The 22178-nt window shown below is 38.5% G+C and overlaps 5 protein-coding genes across 8 annotated transcripts in view; 3 read left to right on the forward strand and 2 right to left on the reverse strand.

Moving 5' to 3' along the window:
- ALAS2 (5'-aminolevulinate synthase 2) overlaps positions 1–22178 on the reverse strand; it is a 425802-nt gene that overhangs the window by 320982 nt on the left and 82642 nt on the right. The window lies entirely within an intron of this gene.
- LOC126946538 (putative G antigen family E member 3) overlaps positions 1–22178 on the forward strand; it is a 275323-nt gene that overhangs the window by 192080 nt on the left and 61065 nt on the right. The gene's annotated exons all lie outside the window — the stretch shown is intronic.
- LOC126946562 (putative G antigen family E member 3) overlaps positions 1–22178 on the forward strand; it is a 248286-nt gene that overhangs the window by 159679 nt on the left and 66429 nt on the right. The window lies entirely within an intron of this gene.
- The window catches only part of FAM104B (family with sequence similarity 104 member B), a 628193-nt gene that overhangs the window by 94045 nt on the left and 511970 nt on the right, over positions 1–22178 (reverse strand). The window lies entirely within an intron of this gene.
- LOC126946579 (P antigen family member 5) lies at positions 6804–10869 on the forward strand. Of its 2 annotated transcripts, none has more exons than XM_050777112.1 (5): positions 6804–7082; positions 7798–7889; positions 8201–8309; positions 9040–9165; positions 10747–10869. In XM_050777112.1, the coding sequence occupies exons 1-5, from the start codon at positions 7031–7033 to the stop codon at positions 10761–10763; spliced, it is 396 nt and encodes a 131-aa protein (XP_050633069.1). In that variant the 5' UTR covers positions 6804–7030; the 3' UTR covers positions 10764–10869. The 2 variants fall into 2 exon arrangements, with proteins under 2 accessions (XP_050633069.1, XP_050633070.1); XM_050777113.1 differs by having other exon boundaries at positions 6815–6892.

The raw sequence follows: 22178 nt of genomic DNA on the forward strand, positions 1-22178 counted from the left end.
AGCAAGTGTGAAAATGGTATTCATACAATCACACAAAGGAGTGTGTGCACACAAGGACTGGCATCCGAAGTATCTCAACTAAAAAGCCTATGTTTACCACTGTGAATGAGGAGCCTCTGGTTTCTACAACAGTGTTCAACCTGTCAGGCTATGACATTACTTCTGCTCTATGCCTAGTTTTAGCTTTGGTTTAGTCATTCACTGTGATTATATCATTTTTTCCATGTTACGTTCATTACTCATAAGTTCTTACCTTCATTGGAACTTTTCTTATGTTTTAGGACACATTAATTTAAAACAATCCACTCACTGTTTTAATATTTCATAATTTAGACTCTAGAACCTGAATAACCATGAAGATCAACTTGATGCAACATACACTGAATGTTTTAAAATTTATTTTTATTTTTAATTTTTGTAAATACATAGTAGGTATATATAAGATATACATGAGATGTTTTGATACAGGCATGCAATGTGAAATAAGCACATCATGGAGAATGGGGTATCCACTCCCTCAAGCACTTATCTTTTATGTTACAAAAAATCCAAAAACATTATTTATTTTAGAATACACAATTATTCTTGACTATAGGCACCCTATTGTGATATCAAATAGTATTTTATTATTTCTAGATTTTTTTGTACCTACTAACTATTCCCACCTACCCCCAACCCCCCACTATACTTCTCAGGCTCTAGTATCCATCCTTCTAGTCTCTATGTCGATGAGTTCAATTGTTTTAATTTTTAGATCCTACAAATAAGTGAGAACATACAATGTTTGGCTTTCTGTGCCTGGCTTATTTTACTTAACATAATGACCTCCAGTTCCATCCATGTTGTAGCAAATGACTGGATCTCACTTTTTTTTTTTTTTTATAGCTGATAGTACTGCATTATGTATATGTACCACAATTTCTTTATCCATTCATCTGTCGAAGGACACTTAGGTTGCTTCTAAATCTTAGCTATTATAAATAATGCTGCAACAAACATAAGAATGCAGGTATCTCTTCAATATACTGATTTCCTTTCTCTTGAGTATATACCCAGCAGTGGGATTGCTGGATCATATGTTAACTCTATTTTTAGTTTTTTGAAAAACTTTCAAAATGTTATCCATAGTAGTTGTACTAATTTACATTCCCAACAACAGTGTACAAGGGTTACCCTTTCTCTGCATCCTCACCAGCATTTGTTATTGCCTTTCTTTTGGATATTAGCCATTTTAACTGGGGTGAGATGATATCTCACTGTAGTTTTGATTTACATTTCTCTGATGATCGATGATATTGACCACCTTTTCATATGCCTGTTTGCCATTTGTATGTCTTCTTTTGAGAAATGTCTACTCAAATGTTTTGCCCATTTTTTGTTGGATCATTAGATTTATTCCTATAGAGTTGTTTGAGCTCCTGTATATTCTGGTTATAAATCCTTTGTCAGAGGGGTAGTTTGCAAACATTATCTCCCATTCTGTGGGTTGTCTCTTCACTTCGTCGATTGTATCCTTTGCTGCACAGAAGTCTTTTAACTTAATGTTATACCATTTGTCCATATTTGCTTTGGTTGCCTGTGCCTGTGGAGTATTGCTCAAGAAGTCTTTGCCCAGACCAATGTCCTGGAGATTTTCTCCAGTGTTTCCTGTAGCGGTTTCGTAGTTTTCAGTCCTACATTTAAGTCTTTAATTCATTTTGATTTGATTTTTATATAGCCAGAGCTTGTGGTCTAGTTTCATTCTTCTATGTATGGCTATCCAGTTTTCCCAGCAACATTTTTTTAAGAGAATGTCTTTTCCCCAGTATATGTTCCTGGCACTTTTGTAAACTGTGAGTTCACTGTGGGTGTGTGGATTTTTTTCCGGGTTCCCTATTTTGTTCTATTGATCTATATTTGTGTGTTTATGCCAGCACCATGCTGTTTTGGTTACTATAGCTCTGTAGTATAATGCTACACACTGTCTGCCTCAGCCTCCTAAATCATTTTTCATTTCCGATTTTATTATTCTTATTATTTTATTCATTTGGGTTTTCTCTCTTTTTTTCTTAGTCTGGCTAATGGTTTGTCAATTTTGCTTAACATATTAAAAACAACTTTTTGTTTTATTGCTCTTTTGTAGGATTTTTTTCATTTCAATTTTATTTTTTTCTGCTTTATTTTTTGTTTTTTTTTTTGAGACAGAGTCTTGCTCTGTCGCCCAGGCTGGAGGACAGTGGCGCAATCTTGGCTCACTGCAACCTCCGCCTCCCGGGTTCAAGCCATTCTCCTGCCTCAGCCTCCCGAGTAGCTGGGACTACAAGCGCCCACCACAACACCTGGCTAATTTTTTGTATTTTTAGTAGAGACGAGGTTTCACCATCTTAGCCAGGATGGTCTCGAGCTCCTGACCTTGTGATCCACCCGCCTCGGCCTCCCAAATTATTTCTTTTCTTCTACAAATTTTTGGTTTGGTTTGCTCTTTGTTTGCAGCTCTTTAAGATGTGTCATTAGATTGTTTATTTGAAGTTTTTACCTTTTTTGATGTAGGCACTTATAGCTATAAATGTCTTTCTTAGTACTGCTTTTGCTGTATCCCATAGGTTTTGGTATGTAGTGTTTACATTATCATTTGTTTCAAGAAATTTTTAAATTTCCTTCTTAGCTTCTTCTATGACCTATTAATCATTCAGGAGCAGATTGTTGAGTTTTCATGTACTTGTATCGTTCCCAAAATTCCTCTTGTGATTAATTTCTAGTTTTATTCCATTGTGGTCTGGAAAGATGCTTGATATTTCAATTTTTAAAAAAATTTTTATGACCTAATATATGGTCTGTCCTTGAGAATGATCCATGGACTGAGGAAAAGAATGTGCATTCTCTAGTCATTGGATGAAATGTTCTGTGAATATCTGTTAGGTCCATTTGCTCTATAGTGCAGATAGTCTGTTTTTGTTGTTGTTGTTGTTGAGTTTCTGTCTGGAAGATCTGTCCAATACTGAATGTGGGGTGCTGAAATCTCTATCCATTATTGTATTGGGGCCTATCTCTCTCTTTAGCTCTAATGGTATCTGTTTTATATATCTGAGTGCTCTAGTGTTGGGTGCATATATATTTAAAATTGTTGTATGTTTTTGATGAATTGACCCCTTTATTATTATATAGTGACATTTGTGTCTTCTCTCAAAGTTTTTGTTTTGAAATCTATTTTTTGTTTACTCTTTAAAAATCTTTTATATTTAGTTCAGGCATACATGTGGTGCAGGTTTGTTATACAAGTGAACTTGTGTCATGGGGGTTTGTTGTACAGATTATTTTGTCACCCAGGTATTAAGCCTGGTACTCATGAGCTATTTTTCCTGATCCTCTCCCTCCTCCCAACTTCCACTCTTTGGTAGACCCCAGTGTCTGTTGTTCTCCTGTGTGTGTCCATTTTTTCTCATTTTTAGCTCCCACTTATAAGTGAGAACATGCAGTATTTAGTTTTCTGTTCGTGCATTACTTTGCTAAGTATAATGACCTCCAGCTCTATCTATGTTCCAGCAATGGATATAATGTCATTTGTTTTTATGGCTGCATACTATTCCATGGTATACATGCACTACATTTTCTTTATCCAATCTACCATTGATGGGTTTTTAGCTTGAGTCCATGTCTTTGGCTGCAGTGAACATACACATATACACATGCATGTGTCTTTATGATAGGACAATTTATATTTCTTTGGCTATATACCCAGTAATGGGATTGCTGGATCAAATGGTAATTCTAGTTTTGGGTCTTTGGGGAATTGACACACTGTTTCTCATGATTGTTCAACTAATTTACATTTCCACCAACAGTGAATAAGTGTTTCTTTCTCTCCACAACATCACCAGCATCTTTTTTTTTTTTTTTTTACTTTTTAATAATAGCCATTCTGACTCTTGTGAGATGATATCTTCTTGTAGTTTGAATTGCATTTCTCTAATGATCAGTGACATTGAGTTTTATTTCATATGCTTGTTGGCCACATGTATGTCTTCCTTTGAAAGTGTCTGTTCATATCCTTGGCCCACTTTTTAATGGTATTTGTTTTGTTTTGTTTTGTTTTTAGACAGAATCTCAGCCTGTTGCCCAGGCTGGAGTGCAGTGGTATGATCTCCACTCACTGTAACCTCTGCCTCACGGGTTCAAGTGATTCTCCTGCCTCAGCCACCCTAGTAGCTGGGATTACAGGCGTGCACCACCACACCCAGCTAATTTTTATATTTTTGGTAGAGACGGGGTTTTGCCATATTGGCCAGCCTGTTCTGGAACTCCTGGCCTCAAGTAATCTGCCCGCCTCAGCCTCCCAAAGTGTTGGGATTACAGTGATGAGGCACCGTGCCTGGAGTGTCTTTTTTTCTTTCTTTTTTTTTTTTTTTAATTTCTTTAAGTTCCTTATAGATGCTTGAAACTAGACCTTAGATGCATAGTTTGCAAAAATATTCTCCCATTCTGTGTGTTGTGTGTTCACTCTGTGGATAGTTTCCTTGCTGTGCAGAAGCTCTGTAGTTTAATTAGATCCCATTTGTCAATTTTTGCTTTTGTTGGAATGGCTTTTGGCATCTTTATTATGAAATCTTTGCCCATTCCTATGTCTAGAATGATGTTGCCTAGGTCGTCTTCCAGGATTTTTATAGTTTTAGGTTTTACACTTAAGTTCTTAATCCATCTTTAGTTAATTTTTGTATAAGTGATCCAGTTTCAATCTTTTGCATAAGCTAGCCAGTTATCCTGGCACCATTTATTGAATAGGGAATACTTTCTATATTGCTTGCTTTTGTTGAGTTTGTTGAAGATCAGATGGTAATAGGTGTGAGGTGTGCAGCATTATTTCCGGACTGTGTATTCTATTTGATTGGTTTATGTGACTGTTTTGGTACCAGTACAATGCTGTTTTGGTTACCGTGGCCTTGTATTATAGTTTGAAGTCAGGTAATATAATGCCTCTGGCTTCATTCTTTTTGCTTAGGATTGCGTTGGCTATTCGGGCTCTTTTTTGGTTCCATATGAATTTTGAAGTCGTTGTTTTTTTTTTTTTTCCTAATTCCATGAAGAATGTCATTGGTAGTTTAACAGGAATATCATTGAATCTATAAATTGCAGTTTGGCCATTTTGACAACAAAATGCTTCTTCCTGTTCATGAGCATGGAATGTTTTTCCATTTGTTTTTGTTATCTCTGATTTTTTTAAACAGTGTTTTGTAGTTGTCATAGTAGAGACTTTTCTCCTCCCTAGTTAGCTGCATTCCTAGGTATTTTATTGTTTCTGTGGCAATTGTGAATGGGATTGTGTTCCTGATTTGGCTCTGACTTTGAAGGTTGTTGGTGTATAGAAATGCTCCTGGTTTTTGTACATTAATTTTGTATCCTGAAACTTTCCTGAAGTTGTTTATAAGGACAAGGATCTTTTGGGCAGAGAGTCTGGGATTTTCTAGGTATAGAATCATACTGTTTGCAAACAGAGATTGTTTGACTTCTATGAAAAACATAGTGCAGTGAAAGCAAACCACTGTCAGCAATGGAATAGAACAATAAAAATGCCCAATAATAAATTTAATTTGAATGTTAAGAACTAATATGAAGCAAATAACACAATCATTGTGAGGGATACATAAAAAGACTTGAGGAAATGAGGAGTGGCTTTTTCTTCCATAGAGAAATTCTAAAATAGAAAGACAGATATTGTCCCTAAGTTAAGATGTAATTTAAAAATAACAACTAGTGTCTCAATAGGAATATTTTAGCACCTGATCAAATTATTCTGAAGTTCATCGACAAACGTGTCAGAATAGACAGAAAAGGAGAAAGCAATGAGGGAGGGCAAGCGTTATTTCACATTTCAAATATAATTAAGCTACAGCAATTAAAATAGTATGGTAGTGACACAGGTATAAACAACTCAGTGGAAGAAAATTAAAAGAAGAGAGTTACATACAAAATTGAGTGGGGATGTAGGTGATGATAAAAGAGCCAATTCAAAACAGTGGGTGAAACAGGGATTCAACAAATAACGTAGAGTCCCTACCACTTAATTTTGTTCAGATGTACCAATGATTTTTTTTTTTTTTTTGAGACAGAGTCTCACTCTGTTGCCCAGGCTGGAGTGCAGTGGCATGATCTGGGCTCACTGCAACTTCCGCCTCTCGGGTTCGAGCAATTCTCCAGCCTCAGCCTCCCGAGTAGCTGGGACTACAGGCGCGTGCCAACACGCCTGGCTAATTTTTTGAATTTTTAGTAGAGATGGGGTTTCACCAAGTTAGCCAGGATGGTCTCAATCTCCTGACCTCGTGATCTTCCCACCTCGGCCTCCCAAAGTGCTGGTATTACAGGCGTGAGCCACCACGCCTGGCCGGGATTAATGATTTTGAATGTACAATCATGCAACGAAAACTATGGATGTCTTATCGTACTGAAGTGGGTAAGATCATTGCAAGCATGATAGCAAACTCGTGAAGGCGCAAGAAAATTATTTATGAAAGCAGACATAAAATGGGTATTGACATATTTAATATTTATTTATATGATGGTGAATTTATCTGAAACACATTGTTCCCTTAGAGTAACCTGGAGCTCATATTCTCCAACGCCATTGGAAGTGAAAGAAAGGTTGGGTAGGAGAAAAAGAAAAATGCTTTGTAAGTTCATTTTCGTTGTCAGGATAGCTTGTGGTTTAGGTTCTCCACAGAAGCAAGAAAACTTGAGTCACATAGCAAATGCCCCACCGAGTGCGCATGCTGCACAGACCTGTTGCTGCGCATGTTGTTGCGCATGCGCTTTTCTGCCCACCTTCTGCCCGTCTTCTGTCCTCGCAGAGCTCTGCAGGGAGAAGTTGTGGCTTCATTCTTTCCGCCATCTTCATTCTTTCTCACTGACCGAGACTCAGCCGGTAGGTCTGCAGAGCGGTCTTCCTGGGAATTCAGTTGTGAGTGAATGTGTGGAGGAGCCAGCGTTAGGACAGGTCCCATAGCACGGTCCGTGGCTTTGAGGGGAAAGGGCCTTGTGGTCCGGCTTCTCCCAGGTCGCGATGCAGGCGCCATGGGCCAGTAATCGTGGCTGGGCTGGAACGAGGGAGGAAGGTGGGCCGTGGAGGGGGTAGATCACGTGAAGATGGGGCGAGTGCTGGGGGTGCTGTTAGACGTGTCTTGAGTCCCGAAAACGCCTCAAACTCTCTGAGGGAGGACAGTTTCCAGACTCCTCATTAGGGAGGCAAGAAGGGACAGTGTGGTCGGTAAGGAAGGGGCCTGGGAACTGGGAATGCTGTGGGGTGGTGACTGCGGCCCCGAGGTCTGTAGAGTGCCTGGTAAAGGTGTCCCATGAGGAACATAACCTTCACTCTGTGTCGCAACTTCTCACCTCCGCCATGTACGTCATGGGAAGGAATGGGCGAGGCTGTGCGTTCCAACAAAACTTGATTTTTTGCGGGGTGGGGAGGAGGTGGTGGTGGCCCTAGTATATCAGTGGGACGAAAGCAGCAGTCACTTCAGTTTCAATTCTCTTCCCGTTTTTTCCCTAAATGTCTACATGATGGAGAGTCTAATTGTGAAGCCAACATTCAGAAAAGTCCTCTGTGTTTTGCTATGGCGTTAAGGTGATTTCTATGCCTCTTCGGCTATGACACAAACAAATCTGTCCTTAGTTTGATTGGAAAGCATGAATACTTACTGCTCTGTGACTTATTTTGACAACATTTTTTAAATTAAAAAAGTACAAATCACCATTTTGCCATGGAATGTTCATATATATATCTAAGTTCTTACACACTTTTCCCAAATAACAGTATTTTATTTTCAGTGGGAAATATGAGTGAGCATGTAAGAACAAGATCTCAATCCTCAGAAAGAGGAAATGACCGGGAGTCTTCCCAGCCAGTTGGACCTGTGATTGTGAGTCCTTTAACATTTGATGTTTTCTATTAACACAATTTATTTTTAAAAATATTTTTGAACGAGTGTACCTGCACTGACACAGGTGTTCCATGTTAATAAAAAAATGATGATGGCATCTCATGAAGGCAACTTTGGTTCAGGAATATTATATTCTGGTGTTGCCTGTATGGATATGGACATTTTACTCTCTCTTTCTCTCTCTATATATATATGTTGGAAAATGTCTTTAGATTTATTATTTGATGCACATATGCATTTGTGTGTTTATATTGTTGACTTTTTATTTGCACACACACTTACACCCTTAGGTCCAGCAGCCCACTGAGGAAAAACGTCAAGAAGAGGAAGCACCAACTGAAAATCAGGGTATTGCACCTAATGGGGAGATCGAAAATGAAGGAGCACCTGCTGTTCAAGGTGAAGGGAGAGTGGAGAATAATGCTTGTGAGTGGTGGAGGTATATTTATGCATTATATTTTATGACATACCCGTAACAAGAGGCCAGAAAACAATAGGAAGGAATCTTAAACATTTCCTGCTGCTGCTGTGGGGAGGGGTGGGACAAGGACATATAAAAAGCCACAAAACTTTCCTACCATTTTGATGGAGGCTTTTTATTGATTGGGTATTTGCTTGGTTGCTGTAAACCTTTGAGTGTTTTCCAGAGCTCCTGTATGATTTGTTCAGCCAGTTTGTGTTTTTTGTTTTGTTTTATGTTTCTGTGGAAAAATGGCAGCTTGCAGCTTCCTAGTCTGCCATCTGCTGACATCTCATGTATTTTTTTAAGATACTTTTAACACACATTTATTAATGCTTCCTTATGCCACGTAATGCTAAGTGCTGGAGATGTCAGTGCCAAATTTTTGCCTAAAGCTCATAGTCTAGTTAGACTGACTCAAACAAGTCACTGAATGTGATAAGAATAAGAACAAATGACTACAAAACCTACAAGTAAGTTGTCTAGGGCCAGCCTTGGGAAAGGAAAGGGCAGTGTTTGAACATCTCTGCTTTCCTGTTTTTCTGGCAACAGACTCCTGAAATAATTAGCCTACAGGTTTTTATTTCACAATGATAAGGGAATAAATATTATTTCCTCATTCATAGTTCATATTTTAATTCGTAGATTGATGACCTTTTTATCTTTAAGGGCCTGATTTGGAAGCTTTTCAACAGGAATTTGCTCTGCTTAAGATAGAGGATGAGCCTGGAGGTGGTCCTGATATCAGGGAGGGGACTCTGCCCACTCTTGGTCCCACTAAAGTGCTGGAAGCAGGTATGTTATTCAATAAGATGCATACTATGGGGCTTCTATTTTCATAATATTGTATTTTGTGTGACACAGAGACAAAATTACTGCTACTTCAATATCATACTTCACATCTAAAGATTCTTTGAAGGCAATTCAGACCCCAGATGGCTGCCTTACACACTATCAGAGATAGAGGGCCAGGTTTGGTGGCTAATGCTTTCAATCCCCGCACTTTGGGAGGCCGAGGCAGAAAGATCACTTGAGGCCAGGACTTCAAGAGACAGAGAAAAATTGGGTCAAAGCTAATTGAATTACGATATTAAAGGTATGAAACATGCTAAGAGAGTAGATTTTGAGTGTCTTCACAGCTATGTGAAGTAATGCATATATTAATTAGCTTGATTGAGTCATTTTACAATGTGTATATATTTTAAAACATCATGTTGTATGTGATAAATATATATGATTTCATGTGTCATTTTTAAAAGAAAGATATGAAAAGGTTTTCTAACTTTTGAATGTAAGTCATTTAACCAACAGCCAATAATTTTCAGATGTTTTTACAGGCAATTGTTTTTAACAAATATGTAACATGTTTATAATAAGTATCAGTTTATATTGTAATGTTAATTGTGATGGTAATGGCTTAAAGCTAGTGTGGTGGTTTTCGGTTTACTGTATAAACTGAAATGCTTTTAAGCACGTTGAGAGGCAGGAGTACCCATGAAAATAGTGACAAATATTCACTACTTAAAGAACTACATAATGTCTAAACTAGTCCAAAGTAACATTTTTACACTTTTTCACAAGATGCACAAAAGTAATACTGACTTTTCTATTTCCTACACTTAGGCAGTTCTAAGCATATTCTATATTCGGTGTTATTTCATATCAAAATATTTAAATGATACTTTAAAATATATTTTTTTCCTTAGGTTTTTGTTTGGTTGACTTTTTACTAAAAGTATAGGCATATTTTTGCTTTCCACTTACACATATACTTGGATGCAGCTGGAATCCATCATTCTTAGCAAACTATCACAAGAACAGAAAACCAAACACCGCATGTTCTCACTCATAGGTGGGAACTGAACAATGAGATCACTCGGACTCAGGAAGGGGAACATCACACACCGGGGCCTATCATGGGGAGGGGGGAGGGGGGAGGGATTGCATTGGGAGTTATACCTGATGTAAATGACGAGTTGATGGGTGCAGCAGAGCAACATGGCACAAGTATACATATGTAACAAACCTGCATGTTATGCACATGTACCCTACAACTTAAAGTATAATAATAATAAATAAATTAAAAATAAAAATAAAAAAAAAAAAATAGATTCACTTGATTTAATTCATTCTGTACTCGAACAGTCTCTTTGTTTTCCTTATTCTACTAGAAAAAAAATGGCATGAATTAAAAATATTCTTAATATGCCTGGAAGTCTACCTTCAAAGTTTATTTAGAGGCTAGCTGGATGTAAGCTAAAGGGACACCTTCAGGGTTCTGATTTTAGTTAATCAACACTGTAGTTGTATAACTCTAGTGTCATCTAAATAAAAATCTGCTGAGTAACGTCCCCTAATTTTATATTTATATTATAGGTGAAGGGCAACTATAGGTTTAAACCAAGACAAATGAAGACTGAAACCAAGAATATTGTTCTTATGCTGGAAATTTGACTGCTAAACATTCTCTTAATAAAGTTTTACAGCTTTCTGCAAAGACTTCTTATACTTTTTTGTTAAATTTATTTCTAGATTTTTAATACTCTTGAGAATTGCATCTTTTATGAAAGTTTAAATCCTGTGTTTGAGATGGTATAAAGAGAGAACATGTTGATACGTTGATTTTCTATCCTGCAACCTTTCTAACTATGCTTATTAATTCCAAAAGTTTACCTCTATATCCTGTTGGATTTTTAACATACACAATTGTATAATCTTTTAATAATAACAGGTGTTTTTTTGCCATTTTTAACATTATTCCTTTTATTTACTTTTTTCATTCATGGTAGTGGACAGAATTTCCCAGTATAATTTGAATGCAGTTGGTGGTTGTAGACATTCTTGTCTTGTTTCTGATCAGAAACAGATCATTTTCCACATTTCACCATAATGGTTAGTGTACTTTTCTTATAGGTGCAGCTTATCAGAGTAAAGAAGTTCTATTCCTGGTTTACTAAGAGTAGTTATCTTCAGTATATGTCTAATTTTATCAAACACTTGTAGTGCATCTATTCAGATGATCATAGGTTTTTTTTTTTTTTTTGACAGAGTCTCACTCTGTCACCCAGGCTGGAGTACAGTGATATAATCTCAGCTCACTGCAACCTCTGCCTCCTGGGTTCAAGCAATTCTTCTGCCTCAGCCTCCCAAGTAACTGGGATTATAGTTGCCCGCCACTGCGCCTGGCTGATTTTTGTATTTTTAGTAGAGATGGGGTTTCACCATCTTGGCCAGGCTGGTCTCGAACTCCTGACCTCATGATCCATCTGCCTCGGCCTCCCAAAGTACTGGGATTACAGGCATGAGCCACGGCGCCCAGCTGGATTTTTTCTTTATTAATTGGTTTATGTGGTGAATTACATTGATAAGTTTCTACATTAGATCTCTGAGCCCCCATTTTCATCTTAACAACCCAATAAAACAGTTCTTCAACAAAGGACTTCATTCAGAGTGCACAGTGCTTAGGGAATGGCAGGGGATTATATAGGTCAGTTATTTCTACCTTGATAGAGGTTTAAGTATATTTCTTTGATCCAAAAATATTTAAAATCTATGGTCCAAATAAAAAATGAGCCTAAATTTAGAGGTATCGCAATTTGCCACAAAATATGTGAGAGGTCCATAGGCTGAGGCAAAGATTCTTGAGTCATATCTATACTGTCTCTTTTTGGCCAAGGCGTGAAACAGCCGTGGGTTTCTGTCCTGGTTCTGAAACATCCTGGCTGGAAAACATACTTAATTTGGATCTGCTTCCATATTTCTAAAATAGAAATTGTAATGTGTATACTAAATTACTGCTATTATGAATAAGTGAGCAAACATATATGGCTAGATATTACAGTATAAATAGATTTGGTTCATTAGTTAGATTACATTTTTTCATTAAAATTTTCTTTTTTACATTTTTTTTAACCTTTACAATTACACTTCTAGCAAACAATATTGCTTTTGAATTTCAAGTAGGGGATTATTAAGTTAACTTTTTTGATGAATTTGAGTTCAACTGATTTGAATTATCATTTTCTTTTTTTCCTTATTGCCTTTTTCTTTTTTAAATTGAATATATTCATTGAATGATGTAGTTGGCATCAGACATGGCATCAATTCTAAAGTTGATTTGCAAGTTACCCATACCTGACAAAATCTGCCACAAATATTGCTGTGTGCTGAAAACTCTGTCCCTTGAGATGTGTGATGCCAAGGAAAGTAAGTCAATATTCTGGTTATGCAACACCATACAACTCAGTACCAGAGTCTGTCAAGTGGTCAAGCTGTTCCTAAGCAGCACTGCAGTGTCAAACAGACTCAAGTATCACTACTGGTATTATTAGATTGGCTTGTCACACACCGATTTAACTTGTAAGGTGACAATGAGCCTGATGGATCCAAACATTTTATTAACTTACAGAGAAAGAAAAAGCAAGATCAAATTGTGTTAGCTCCCTGTGTCCCTAGTGCTACAGCATGACACTGAATCAGACGTGCTCAGTGACAGAGAGCCTAGGTCGTAGGTCTCTCTGCTGGTGATGAGCCCATAGCCATACCCTATGATAGTAGGCAGTTTTGTAGCCCACAACTGTACCCTAATTTGGGGCAAGAAGGAACATCCTGTGCCCAACTGAAACTAGGGAGATGGAAGTGTAATGGCCTTGTGTCAGGCTCCCGCAATATAGGGAGGTAGGTGAGAAACTGCCTAATTGCAGCCACTTACTGTGCTGCTTTGCTTTCCTTGTGCCAAGAGGAACCACTGGGTGTTCTGCCAAGACTCAGCTCAGACTGCAGTTAAGCTTGTATACCAGGGCCTATGTGGCAAGATGCAGAGTTTCCAGGGCACCACAGCAGAGTCGTTCCCCTACAGGGTTTGGCACAAAACAAAAGGCTGTATGTGTGGGACCTTCAAACATAACATCCACAATAATGACTCCAAAGTGAGGGAGATGCTTTCCATTGCTAGGGTCATTATGATAGACATGCACTAATGCCTGCCATATTAAGGAAGTATTTGGGATGCTGGAATTGAAAAGTACTTGCCATGAGGGATACCACACTCTAGTTGGAGAAAGTCACATAAATAGAAAAGCAGTTGAAGAGCAAGAGGAACACAGGCAAGGGGCCCATCCAACAACAACAAAACAATGAATACCATAGCCTAGAATCAAGAGTCAAAGGGAAAAGAGTGAGTGTGAGAGTAAAATCACTAGATTGGGCTTCCCATATCCATTGATTACTGGGTTTACATTCTTGATTATTTTTGCCATAAGGTTGAGTGACATTTATGCCTTACACTTATAAATACTAAAATAACCAGATAGGCAGTCTTGATTCAAAAAAATATTCACTGATAGACTGATCTGTTTTTCAGCCCCTTTGTATATGGTAAGATCAGTGAATTGGCCAATACAGCCCTTAACTGAGGGAAAATCTGACCAGGATGTCCAAGATTTGTTATGAATATAAAAGTAGGAAATGCGACAGTACTAGCCACTTTCAGACAAAGTGTGGGATGAAGGCCACAAAACCCTGTGTAAGAGAACAGAAGTTTGGAAAGATAGTTCCTGTGATTTGTCATTTGCAATGTATTATTCACAGTAAGCAAATTGCTGGTTTAATAATGGCATATTTGGTTAAGTGAGTAGCATATATTACAAACATGCAGACAAATCAAAACTTGTCTGATAACCTGGGAATCAGGCTCTGGGCATTGGTCTAGAAAGATGCTAAGGACATAGGAATGTTTCATGCAGGATAAGAGTTCTTAGAGCTCAGAATCTAATGAATAGACAGTCATTCAGAAGATTGTGACAATACAAATGTAAAACAAGCAATGACAGGGATGAGCCAGGGGATGCTCAGAACACAGAAGCAGGCCGTGTAAACCCGAGTGGTTGGGAGGAGCTTCTTCCAGGGGATGATGTGTATGCTCTAGGTAGTTTCACTGTAGATAACTTTTAATCTCTGTTTGTTATTCCCTTTTTCATAAAAAATATAAATCTCTCCACTTAATCATCTCTATTTTATAGATGAAGTAACTGAGGATCAGAGAAGGTAAGTATCTTATTCAAGTTCAAATCTTTAGCCAGTGGAACAGCCAGTTTTCAGTCCTTTCAGTTCATGTGCACTTTTATTATATTAGGTTGGTGCAAAAGTAATTGCAGTTTTTGCTATTAAAAGTAATGAAAAATAATGGCAAAAACTGCAGTTACTTTTGCACCAATCTAAATAATCTTTTTGTTCTTAATAGTGTTTTATGTTTTAATTAACATTCACATGCTATGTATAGTTTGCTTTGCTTGTCCCATAAATTATTTTTCTTGAATTCGTTTGCAGTTGTAGAACTTTATTGCCAAGCAGGTGAAATATTTTTCAAAGTGGACTGTGCCACTTTGCATTCCCACTAGCAGTAAATGAGGGCTATAGTTGTTCCATGCCATCATGAACACTTGGTATAGTTAATTGTTTGAATTCTGGTCATTCTAATAGTTGTGTAGTGGTATATACTCCTGCTTTTAATTTGCATTGTAATATGTTGAACACATTTTCAGGTGTTCTTTTGTCATACATATGTATTCTCTGCTCAAATGCGTTGGACATATTTTATTGGGTTGGATGTCTTGTGTGTGTGTGTGTGACAGAGAGAGAGAGAGAAAGAGAGAGAGAGAGTGTGTGTGTGTTTTAAGGGTTTACTATTTATATTTATTCTTGGTATTACGAAAGTGTACAGTGAAACACCTTTGTCTGAGACTCTTCACTTGTGCTGGATAATCATGCCTTTCTTTGTTTAGGGGCATTTCTTTGCTTTTTTAAAAATTTTTGAGATGGAGTCTCTCTCTGTGGCCCAGGCTGGAGTGCAGTGGCATGATCTCGACTCACTGCAACTTCTGCCTCCTGGGTTCAAGCAATTCTCTGCCTCAGTCTCCTGAGTAGCTGGGATTATAGGCGCCCACCACCATGCCCGGCTAATTTTTGTATTTTTAGTAGAGACAGGGTTTCACCATCTTGGCCAGGCTGTCTTGAACTCCTGACCTCATGATCCACCCGCCTCGGCCTCCCAAAGTGCTGGGATTATAGGCATGAGCCACCGCACCCGGCCTTCTTTGCATTATTTCTCTGATAATTTCTTTTGCCTCTTTCTCTTTTCTCAGTATCCAGAGATTTTCTTAATCTAAATCTATATCACCTTTATTAAAACTTTTAAAATTGTTTCACTCCTGTCTTTCATTGAATGCTTTTTTATTTGCTACCTAATTTCTAAGAGACTTTAAAACTACTTTTTCTTAATTGATAACTGAAATATAAGTATACAGCTTAACCAATTGAGCTCTCCTGTTGATACTAAAGTGAAGGCAACTTCCTAAAACATATTGGATACTCATTTTTTTCCTCTACTGTGGAAGGATGTACACAGCACTGGAGTTGTAGGAGTTGTATGTTGCCCATAGACTTGCAAGCACTGCTACCCCCCACCCCCGCCGCGACCAACTTTGACAACAACCTAAATTTTTTTTGAAAAGGATAAAAGATAGCCCATGGGGAGTAGGGATTCTTAAGTTGTACTGACTTTGGTTGGAGTGCTTTGAATGAACTAAGTTCAATTTGGGGCACGCTGAAACTCAGGGAAAACTGATTTCTGCTGTTCTCTCCAAGTCATCTGATGACTGTCTTTGATTCAGAAATTTGGGTATGGAAGCACTCAAAGGGAAGACAGAAAACTTGGGCAATGAGTGAAGATGGAGAGATTATTGTTTTCTCCACAGAGAAAGATAAACCCATAAAGTCTGGTCTGTTTATTCTCAAGTCTACCCATTAAATGTGATTGAAAATGTTTTTCTGTTGCTCAAGCTTTGGATCATAGACTTTTGTGAGGAACTGTGTGGCTGGGTCAGAAGCCATACTGAAGATGGATGCCAACCTCCATCAGCCAGGGATCCTTGAGGTCTAAGAGATATTTATTTCAGCTGCTAAGATCATCTTCTCTGGGTGAGGAAAGTAATTATACAAATTAGTCTATGACATAGGGAAACAAAACCTCAGGAGGACCAGAGATTACCAGATGTGTCTGTTGGGCAACGCGAGGCTAAGAATCCAATGATGAGGCAGCAGCCCCTCCACGTTGCTTGGTACCAGACAGCTCAGGTCGATCAGAGTCATAGGCACCTAAAATTCCAAGATTCACAGGATAAGAATTTGCTGCAGTTGTGTGTAAGGCGGACTCCTCCTTCACAAAATGTCTGCTTTGGTGGTACTGGTAACAGCCATTGCTTAATTTTCCACTGCTGCTTTTTTCACTTAATTCAACAGTTCTTAAGCCAAACCTTTACCAATGACTCCTCAGCTTTGAATACTGAAGGCTGTTCCTCCAGGGTAACTCAATTGAGGTTATGTTGTCTTCCCGAACATACCATCCAACACTCTTAGTTATTCCAGAATAAAGATTGTGTGGTTCCAAGCATACCGTGGATTTGCTCGCATGAGATGCTTTGATGTGCAATAGTTCAATCAGCTGGGTCACATCTGAATTACTTTGTAGTGCCTCAGTTTACTATATGACATTATTTTTAGTATTGAGGCATAATTCAATTACAGAAAAATTCACTCTTTTCGTTCTACAGTTTGAGTTTTGACAAATGCATGCAGTATATAAGTACTACCACAATCAAGCTATAGAATAGTTCTATGATTCCAAAATTTTGTCTTCTGCCCTTTTTAAGTCAACCTCTTCCTCTGTCTCTATCCACTGGCAGCCACTGATCTGTTTTCCAACACTATAGTTGGGCCTTTTGTAGAATCATATAAATAAAATTATAGAGTATTTAATTTTTCACACCTGGCTTCTTTTACATTTCTTTTACTTTTCACTATCCAGCATGAGATTCATTCATGCTGTCTATCAGTACTTTGTTCCCCTTTATTGATGAGTAGTATTTCTCTGTATGGATTTAACACTGTTTGATTAAAGGACAAATTGAAGGACACTTTATTTGTTTTCCTTTCTTGGAGATAAAACCACTCCAAGAAGATCCATAACGTGGTTTGAATATTTGTCTCCTCCAAATCTCATGTTGAAATGTGATTCCCAGTATTGGAGATGGGCTATGATGGGAGGTGATTGGATCATGGAGGCAGATCCCTCATGAATTGTTTAGCACCATCCCCTTGGTGATAAGTGAGTTCTTGTTCAGTTCACATGAGATATGATTGTTTAAAAGTCTGGGACCTCTTCCTGCTCACTCTACTGATGCCTCTCACCATGTGTTATGCCTGCTCCCTCTTTGCCTTCTGCCATGATTGTAAGCTTCCTGACACCTCTCCTGGAAGCAGATGTGGGCACCAAGCTTTCTGTATAGCCTGCAGAACCATGGGCCAATTAAACCTCCTTCCTTTATAAATTACCCAGCCTCGGGCATGTCTTTATAGCAATGTAAAAATGGCCTAACACAGAAAATTGGGGAGGAGTGGGGCATTGCCATAAAGATAACTGAAAATGTAGAAGTGGCTTTGGAACTGGGTAATGGGTAGAGGTTGGAAGTGTTTGTAGGTCTCAGAAGAAGACAGGAGGACAAGGGAACATTCAGAACTTCTTAAATATTTGTTAAGTGGTTGTAACCAAAATGCTGATGGAAATATGCACAGTGAAGGCCAGGCTGATAACGCCTTAGATGAAAATGAGGACGTTATTGGGAAGTGGATCAAAGGTCACCCTTGTTACACCCTAGCAAAAAACTTGGCTGCATTGTGTCTATGCTATAGGGATTTGTGGAAGTTTGAACTTAAAAGTGATGACTTAGGGTATCTGGTGGAAGAAATTTCTAAGCAGCCAAGTGTTCAATATGTGGCCTGACTGCTGCTCACAACATATGATCAGATACAAAAGCAAATAAATGACTTAAAGTTGGAACTTATATTTAAAAGGGAAATAGAACATAAAACTTTGGAAAATTTACAGCCTGGCCATGTAGTAGAAGAGGAAAGACCATTTTTCAGGAGAGAACATAAACAGACTGTGGAGCAGCCACTTGCTAGAGAGGTTAACATAGTAAAAGGGAGCCAAGTGCTAATGTCCAAGACAATGGTAAAACGCCTTGAAGGCATTTCAGAGATCTTGGAGACAGCGCCTGCCATCACAGGCCCAGAGACTTAGAAGGAAAAGAATGATTTGTTGGCCAGGCCCCAGGTCCTGCTGCCCTGTGCAGCTTCAGGACACTGCTTCCTACATCTTGGCTGCTCCAGCTCCAGCCTCAGTGAAAATGGCCTCAGATACTGCTCAGGCCACTGTTTTGGAGAGCACAAAGTGCCACAACCCTTGGTGGTTTCCATGTGGTGTTAAGTCTGTGGGTACACAGGATGCAAGACTGAAGTAAGCTTGGCAGCTTCCCTCTAAATTTCAGAGGATGTACAAGAAAGTCTGGCTGCCTGGACAGAAGCCTGCCACAGAAACAAAGCCCTCACAGAAATCTACTAGGGTAGTGCAGAGGAGAAATGTGGGGTTAGAGTCCTCCCCTCACAGAGTCCCCACCAGAGCACTGCCTAGTGGAGTTCTGTAAAGGAGACTGCCACCCTCCAAACCCCAGAATGGTAGAGCGACCAGCAGCTTACATGCTGAGCCTGGAAAAGCTGCAGGCACTCAGCTCCAACCCATTAACATAGCCACAGGGGCTGCAACCTGCAAGCCACAGGGGTGGAGATATCTAAGGCTTTGGGAGCCCACCACTTGCAGCAGTGTGTCCTAGATGCTGGACATGGAGTCAAAGGAGGTTATTTTGGAGCTTTGAGATTTAATGACTGCCCTGCTGGGTTTCAGACTTACTTAGGGCCTGTAGCCCCCTTTTTTGTCCCATTTACCCATTTTGGTATGGGAATGTATATCCAATACCTGGTACCACCATTGTATCTTGGGAGTAAATAAATGTTTTTTTTTTTTTTTTTTTTTTTTTTTTTTTTTTTTTATATCACAGGCTCATAGGTGGAAGGAACTCATCTCCAGATGAAACTTGGTACTTGGGACTTTCGAGTTAATGCTGGAATGAGTGAAGACTTTGGGAGACTATTGTGAAGGCATGATTATATTTTGAAATGTGAGAAGGATATGAAATTTGAGGGGCTAGAGGGGGAATGATATGGTTTTGATGTTTATCCCCTCTAAATCTCATGTTGAAATGTGATTCCCAGTGTTGGAGGTGAGCCCCGGTAGGAGGTGATTAGATCATTGAGGCAGATGCCTCATGGATTGTTTAACACTTATCCCCCTTGGTGATAAGCAAGTTCTCACTCAGTTCATACAAGATGTGGTTATTTAACAGTCCAGGATCTCCCCACTTTGTTCTCTTGCTCCCTCTTGCCATGTGATATGCCTGTTCCTTCTTTGCCTTCCAACATGATTATAAGCTTCCTGAGGCCTCCCCAGAAGCAGATGCTAGCACCATGCTTCCTGTGCAGCCTGCAGAACTGTGGGCCGATTAAACCTATTTTCATCGTAAATAACTCAGCCTCAGGTATTTATGGCAACACGAAAATGGTCTAACAATCTATCTGTGAGATTTTTGGAGACATAACTTTTCTCCTTTTTGAATAAATATCTAGGAGAAGGATTGCTAGATCATATAAAAAGTGTATATTTAAGTCTATGCAATGAATTGAATGTGTCCCCATCGAATTCATATGTTGAAATCTCAATGGAGTGGTATTAAAAGATGGGATATTTGGGAGGTAATTAGGTATTGAGGGTGGGACCCTCATGAATGGGATTAGTGCCCATATAAAAGGGACCCTAGAGAGCTCTATTACCCTCTTTCCACCATCTGAGTTTATGGTCAGAAGTCAACTGTCTGAAACCCAGAAGAAAGCTTTGACCAGAAATCTAATATCCTGGCACTCTAATCTCAGACTTGTAGTCCCTAGAACTGTGAGAAGTAAGTTTCTGTTGTTTATAAGCCATCTACTTTATGATATTTTGTTATAGCAACCTGAATGGACTAAGACAGTTTATTAGAAATTGGCAAACTGTTTTCCAAAGTGTCTGTGTCATTTTACATTCCCACCAGCAATGTGTAAGAGTGTTAATTACACTGTATCCTAGGTAGTACTCGGTATTGTCAGTTTTTTTAAAAAAAATTTTCTTCACATTTTAGGTGTTGAGAGATTTTAATATTAATGGATGTTGAATCTTATTAAATGCTTTTTTTTCTCATTTACTAAGATTATCATATAACATGCAAATATGAACCAACCCTGAATTTTCAGTATAAGTCTCATTTCCTCATTGTATTTTTGTATTTTTAATATATTGCTGGATTCAGTTAGCCAATATTTTTGAGAATTTTTGTGTGCATATTCATAAGAAATATTGTGTGTAGTTTCATTTATTTGTAATGTCTTTTATTGTTTTTGTACCAGAGTAATGATGGATTCATAAAATTAGTTGGGAAGTATATTAGGGTTTTCTAGAAGGACAGAACTAATAGGATAGATGTATATATGAAGGAAAGCTTATTAAAGAGTATTAGCTCACACAATCACAAGGTAAAAACCCACAATAGGCCATCTGTCTGCAAGCTGAGGAGTAAGGAAGCCAGTCTGATTCCAAAAATCTCAAAAATAGGGAAGCCAACAGTGCAGCCTTCAGTCTGTGGCTAAAGACCCAAGAGCCCCTGGAAAACCACTGGCGTAAGTCTGAGTACAAAAGCTGAAGAACTTGAAGTCTGATGTTTAAGGGCAGGAAACATTTAGCATGGGAGAAAGATGAAGGCTGGAAGACTCAGCAAGTTCACTCCTTCCACCTTCTTCTGCCTGCTTTTTATTCTAGCTGCACTGGCAGCTGATTAGATGGTGCCCACCCAGATTGAGGGTGTGTCTGTCTGTCTCAGTCCACTGACTCAAATGTTAACCTCCTTTGGCAACACCCTCACAGACACACCCAGGAACAATACTTTGCATCCTTCAATCTAATCAATTTGACACTCTATATTAATCATCACAGGAAATATTTTTGTCTGTTCCATTTTCTTGAAGAGTTTGGATGAATTGTCAATATTTCTTCTTTAGGGGTTTAACAGAAGCCATTTATGCCTGGCATTATTTTGCTGGGACTTCAAAAAATATGGATTCACAGAAAGAGGTTGAAACCCTAAATAGACAAATATCAACTTCTGAAATGAAATCAGCAATAAAGAACCAGCCAACTAAAAAATGCTCTGGATCACTTAGACAGTTACATTCTACCAGATGTACAAAGAAAACTGATACCAATCCTACTGAAACTATCCCAAAAAAAGTCGAGGAGGAGGAGGGTTTCCTCCCTAACTCATTCTATGAAGCCAGCATCAGCCTGATACCAAAATTTTGCAGAGACACAATGAAAAAAGAGAAATTCAGACCATTAGCCCTCATGAACATAGATGCAAAAGTCCTCAACAAAATACTAGGAAATCAAATGCAACAGCACATCAAAAAGTTAATACACCATGATCAAGTAGGCTTTATTCCTGGAATGCAAGGCTGGTTCAACATATGCAGATTAATAAATACAATTCACTACATAAACAGAACTAAAAACAAAAACCATATGATCATCTCAATAGATGCAGAAAAAGGTTTGATAAAATCCAACATCACTTCATGATAAAAATTCTATCAATGTACTAGGCATCAAAGGAACATATCTCAAAATAATAAGAGCAATCTATGACAACCCTATATCCAATGTAATAATGAGGAAAAGCTGAAACATTCCTCCTGAGAACTGGAAAAAGACAAGGATGCCTACTTTCTCTACTCCTATTCAACATAAATGCTGGAAGTCCTAGCCAGAGCAA

The sequence above is a fragment of the Macaca thibetana genome, chromosome X, assembly GCF_024542745.1.
Source record: "Macaca thibetana thibetana isolate TM-01 chromosome X, ASM2454274v1, whole genome shotgun sequence".
In the NCBI taxonomy this organism is placed as follows: Eukaryota; Metazoa; Chordata; class Mammalia; order Primates; family Cercopithecidae; genus Macaca; species Macaca thibetana.